The sequence below is a fragment of the Sphaeramia orbicularis genome, chromosome 18, assembly GCF_902148855.1.
Source record: "Sphaeramia orbicularis chromosome 18, fSphaOr1.1, whole genome shotgun sequence".
Taxonomy (NCBI): Eukaryota; Metazoa; Chordata; class Actinopteri; order Kurtiformes; family Apogonidae; genus Sphaeramia; species Sphaeramia orbicularis.
Window position 1 is genome coordinate 42,408,791 of NC_043974.1, and position 5,954 is coordinate 42,414,744.

A 5,954-nucleotide genomic window follows, 5' to 3' on the forward strand; every position below is an offset into this window, starting at 1 on the left:
CACATCATGGCTACAGCTGTAAAATGTCCTGTTCGTGAGGATTTGAGATCTAATATTTAAAGATTTGAGATGGAATATTTAATTTGATATTTCCTTAAAGTTTAATGGGAGATTTTTCATCATAAGTGAGATGTGAAGAAAAAAAAAAACAATCAGTGTTGTGAGAAATTAAGTTAAAACCATCTCTGAGGCATTTTGGAAGCAAAGATAACAATTTAAACCAAACTAACCAATGCAATATTTATCCCAGTATAAAACTATATTATGACATTTGTCATTATTGTTTTGTATCTCAGACCCTTGTTAGAAAAGAAACACCTGAAATCAATGTGTCCACATATTTTTGTCCACATAGTGAACCTGTAAATGCCTTTGTTTGGTCTCAGCTTTAAAGAGGTTCCAGGCACAGGTGGTCTGGTGTCCTTTGGGCCTCCAGGAGGAGGACTTCCTGTCCCAGCTGAGATCCACCTTCCCTCAGTTAGACGGTGACGTACCTTTTGAGCTCTTCTTGATAGATAACAACAGGATACCGATGCCTCTGGATGTGACGAGGTGGACGCCAGAGGAGATCCGTAGGTTTATCATTTCTTCAGGAAACAAGGACACCAACCTTTACATTCAACTGAAGGTACGTTCAGAACCGACGCTCCTCGGATGTGTGAGTGGTGACTGGGTCTGACCTGTTCCTGCTGACTCCTGTGTTTCAGACAGAAGAATCTGAGTCAACTGAAGAACAACCAAAACAAGGAGCACAGCGGAAAAAAAAATATTTACCCTTCAGAGTCCGGCTCATTGAAGACCCAAACATCACCTGTTTACTCCAAATGCAATCTCACATGGGTAACTATATGGATGGATGGATGGATGGATGGATGGATGGATGGATGGATGGATTCCACATTCCAATCTGTCTTTGAGGACGTGGTCTGGTCTGGCTTCCTGAACCTCCTGCTTCTTCCATAAAGAATTCAGGTGTTTTTGTTGAACTCCTGTAATTTTGGAGCAGACCCTAATGATGCTGCTGAGGCCGTTTATGTTTTTCACAGACAGCCCATTATAAAAGCAAGTAAAAGAAAAGGTTTAAAGACTTTCAATAAAAGAACAGGAAAAATCACATAAAATAGGTTTAGAAATGTTAAGAGTTCAGACGGTTAATAGAATAGAATAGAATAGAATACAAAACAATAATGTACAATACAATACAATGGGCTACTGTCACTACACAGGTTGCACAATGAAATTCCAGGTGGTCTCTGCCAATGACAGTGCATTATACAACTAATATACAACACTTCAAAATACAGACATATATTAAAAGAAAGAAGAAGAAAAATTTTATATATATATATATATATATATATATATATATATATATATATATATATATATATATGTGTGTGTGTGTGTGTGTGTGTGTGTGTGTGTGCAATAGAGATTACAGTCGAAATTACAGATGTATTACCTAACCTCAACTAATGTATGCAAAAGTAAACACGGATTTGTATATTTGATCATGTTTTCCCCGCTTAGGAGGTTATATATATGTAATACAATATGGACCAGTGGAGATAATGAGTTAGTTTCCTGTCAAGTATTTTTATTTTCCATTTATATAAGGATTCTAGTGGTTTGAGTGTAGTGATTTTTGCTAATGACCAAGTTGTTCGACAGTACACATGTTCAAAATAAACTTTATCATTATCAGAAATGGGAAATGCAAATCCAAACTGCACCATAACCCATTTTTTTATTTTTATTTTTAATTTATTTTATTTTCATATAGTAAAAAATATGCACATTAATACATGTTGGTTAAAAATTGTGATGGATGGTCACCAAAAACCCTCAAGGGGCTTAAACAAGTTGCAACTTCCAGATTTTAAAGATTATTTACAACTACAGGTAAAAATATAGAAAAATATATGCAAGCTGCACAAAAGTACATTTTCTACAAATAAAATTCCATGATATACCAAGCTTAGAAATGTATCCTATATGGAAAATTGCAATCACTCAGGAGCTGAGTTTTCACAGCTTTTTCAAACTGAATTTGTAGAAGCTCCATAGGAAGAGCTGGCAGATTCTTCCATATTTTCCATACAATCCATCTCTTATGTCTGTGACTGCTCTGACTGTGTTTCCTCTAGTGTCGATTCTGAAGAAGTTTAAGTGTTGTGCAGATCTGGACGTCCTCGGTTTCGAAAGGTTTTTGAAGACCAGGTTTCCGAGGCTCAGAGAGAGACCGTATGAGTTTCTCATCTGCAACAGCCAGAGTGACCTGGTCCCACTGAGGGTGGACCAAGAGACCTCACAGAACATGTACAGAGCCCTCAGATCTACAACCCTCTACATCAGATTCAAGGTACAGGCGCATCATTAAACAAGACCACAGTTTATTCACAGCTCACAAAGCAAAGTTTGGAGGATCTTTGAAGGGTTTATAAAGATGTTTTTGTCACCATAGGTACCTCCTGTGTTCACACGGAAAAGAAAACGGAGAAGTGCTGCTTTGATAGCAGGGTGAGACGCCTCCCAACACATTTAGATTAGATTGGATTGGATTGGATTAGATTAGATGGGATGGGACGAGACGAGACACTAGATTAGATTAGATGAGATGAGATTGGATGAGATGACATGACATAACATTACATTGGATTAGATGAGATTACGTTACATTACATTACATTACATTACATTACATTACATTATTGATCCTTTGGGCAGAACCCTCAGGAGGCTGAGGTTCCAAAAGCAGCACAAACACCAGATATGCACCCAAGAAATGCAACAAAAAAACCCAATACAATAATCATATAAAAAAAAAAAAAACAGTAGTGAAAAACCGCACATTGGAAAGTACTAGTAAAAACAAGTGGCAAAGTAATAATAATAATGCTAATAAGTAACTTAATATTATACTATGCACAATATGTATATTTATATAGTTTAATAATCACAGTATAAAAATTATAATAAAGTGATAACAGTAATAGTAGTCATAACGATATTCAAGTAATATAAGCATGTAGGCATAATAAGCATAAGCAGAGTAATATATACTCATGGTTCTTTCAGTGTTTTAAAAATATCAAAAATGCATTGAATTCCCAACACTGACTGTTTCTGTACTGGTGATGTGTCGTAAATGCATGGACATTTATGGACATTCATTCAGGTGTGAACAGTCGCTTGTGTGATACTGTCAGTCATCTGACACGACGCTATAGTAATTACAGTGTGAATGACAACATCCTTTTGCAACTAAAGAGAAGATGTTTACAAATTCAAAACCCTAAAATCACTTCAAAAACAGACAACAATGTTAAAGGTGCGGGGGACTTTCGTTACCAATTTTTCATCAAATCTGTAAAACCCCAGTCAGAGCCTAAGTATCACAAACCCATAAGTCTTTCTGTGATTACTCACCTGAATCTCTTGAAACAATCTCTTGATGAAACAAACGCCGCGGAAATGACTGAAACACGGAAGCGGAGCACCGCCTGGCAGCAGCAGCAGCAGCAACTGCAACAAACACAACACGGAAACAGCTGGAGCTCCGCTTTCCTCCAGCTGTTTCCACGTTTCAGCCATTTCTGCGTCGTGTTTGTTTCATCCATATAATATCATATGGATGCGCTGCTGCTGCCGGGCAGCTACGCGAATTTCCGCTTCCCGCAAAGCATGTCGCAACAAAATTCCGAAGATGCCCGAATTACCTACTGGCTCTGTTTGTAAACAAATGGTTTGTTTATGGTGGATGGCACTAAGAACTTGTTCACCATGAGGGAAGAGATTCAGGTGAGTAATCACAGAAAGTAATCACAGATTCATGATACTGAGGATATGACAGATGAGGTTTGACAGATTTGATGAAAAATTGGTGACAACAGTCTCTCATACCTTTAAGAGATTATAGCTGAGAGCAAAAAAAATCCTCAAATAGCTGATTTTTTTTTGTCACCATGTTTCTTCAGTTGCTCACCATGGGACAACTTCCCCAGTTTGACATTTTCTAGAGCAGCTGTTAACTGTGGGATAAAATCTTATCAAGTCTTTGTCCTCTTTGTACAGGCAACTAAGGAGGTCTGCCGCAAAACTGAAAAAGCCAAAGGATGAAATAAGCCTGGACGATGCTAATGATGAAGGTGCTGTTGAGTCAATGATTCCTCCCGAGAACAATCCTGACAGCAATGGGGACAACGGTGATGACGGCACAAACATGGAGAAGCATGAAGAGGACTGGGATGAACAGATGGTACCGAGAAATGACCATAATGTGACCAGTGACACTATAGAGACGGTGACGGTGATGGAGATGGAGATGGGCCAAACCTCAGACATGGACACTCAGAGCCTGGTGGGTCTGTCCTGCAAAGTGTGTGGTATTCTGCATAGGAAGAAGAGTCTGCTGACCAAACACGCCTTGAGCCACATTGACGACCCACGGACCATGTGCGGCGTCTGCGGGTTGTACTTCCCCTCCGCCGAGACGCTGAGGACACACCTGCTGGGCCATCAGACCATCCACATCTGCGACACCTGTGGGAAGTCGTTCGTCACAATCAACGGTCTGCAGAAACACAGCATTTCACACACAGCGCAGCGGCCGCACACCTGCTACATCTGCCACAAAACCTTCGCCCTGGAGTCGGTGATGAAGACTCACCTGCGCTTCCACGACAAGCACAAACCCGCCAGGTGCAAGTTCTGCCACAAGGCGTTCACCACCCAATCGCAGCTCAAGAGTCACAGTATGGTGCATACCAGCGAACGGCCGTACATGTGCATCGTGTGCGGGAGGGCGCTGAAGAGTGTGAACTCGTTAGCCGCGCACATCAGAATCCACACACGACATGGGATGGTTGACAAGACCTGCAAAGTGTGTAGCATGAAGTTTTATTCCCTGGAACATTTGAACACTCATATGAAAACCCACAAGATGTAGGAAGTGGAAGAGAAAGCCAGTGTACCTCAGTGCCTTAACAGGACCCAGGACATTAACCCTTAAAGACCCAAATAAAGACCCAAACAGCCACCAACAACCAAAAGCATCTACTGATGTTCATGTTTAATACCTGTTGGTCCACTAATCCTATCATGTATCCTATCCTATCCATGTAAACAATTGGCGTAAAATGCAGTTTGTTAAAGCCTTGTACTAAAACAGCTTTGCTCTTTGGGTAACTTCCCCATTCACAACAGCAGAATGGTGAATACTGTATGTAGGCCCAAAATGAACTCTTCTGTATTTAGGTAGATAATGGGTCGTGCACATTATTTGTGAAGGCTATCAGTGCTAGGCTAACTTAGCTACTTTAGTTATTATTATTAACCCACAAAGGCCCAAACAACCACTGTCAACCAAAAGCATCTACTGATATTAATGTTTAATATCTGTTTATCCACTAATTCTGTCAGTCCATGTAAATAATTGGTGTAAAACACTGTTATTCATCTTTTCATGGTCATCAGATATGACCCATTGGACATTCAGAAGCTCAATAGTTACTGTGGAACCACTGTCATCTTCTACAACATTGATTTACCAATAAGACCCATAGAGTTTTATAAATGACTGTGGATGGAGACATTTGTTTTATGTTCAGTTATTGATGTCTTCACTTTTTCTTCATCAGTTTTCTCTATTTCTGATATAATAACCCTCAACTTTAATCTGAGCTTTTATGAACATCTGCATGATCAGTGAATTAAATACGGAAAAATACCTGATTTTGACTGAAAAAACATAAAATACACGATAAATGATGATCAAGCACTTAAGAAAAATTAAGTCTAGAGAAAAAAGTATTTTGGAACTGCCACAAAAGTAGCACTGGGTCTTTATGGGTTAAAGTAGATGGTTAAAGGAAGTACTTGAAATACTTCAACTTGAATATTTGAAAACTTCTTAAATTGTCATGACTGTTCAGGAAAGTTTTGATGTTATACCA

General features: G+C 39.2%; 1 protein-coding gene across 1 annotated transcript; it reads left to right on the forward strand.

Moving 5' to 3' along the window:
- Positions 1-1,671: 1,671 nt before the first annotated feature.
- Positions 1,672-5,436, forward strand: LOC115438638 (zinc finger and BTB domain-containing protein 24-like). The gene is made up of 3 exons (XM_030162386.1): positions 1,672-2,362; positions 2,465-2,520; positions 4,075-5,436. Exons 1-3 carry the CDS (start codon positions 2,114-2,116, stop codon positions 4,946-4,948), a joined length of 1,179 nt encoding a protein of 392 aa, XP_030018246.1. The 5' UTR covers positions 1,672-2,113; the 3' UTR covers positions 4,949-5,436.
- Positions 5,437-5,954: the final 518 nt, after the last annotated feature.

Bases quoted from the DNA above. Each gene is read 5' to 3' on its own strand.
- LOC115438638 (XM_030162386.1), top strand. From the start codon at position 2,114: ATGTCTGTGACTGCTCTGACTGTGTTTCCTCTAGTGTCGATTCTGAAG. The intron at 2,363-2,464 runs GTACAGGCGCAT...TTGTCACCATAG, and splicing joins CCCTCTACATCAGATTCAAG to GTACCTCCTGTGTTCACACG. The intron at 2,521-4,074 runs GTGAGACGCCTC...CTCTTTGTACAG, and splicing joins AGTGCTGCTTTGATAGCAGG to GCAACTAAGGAGGTCTGCCG.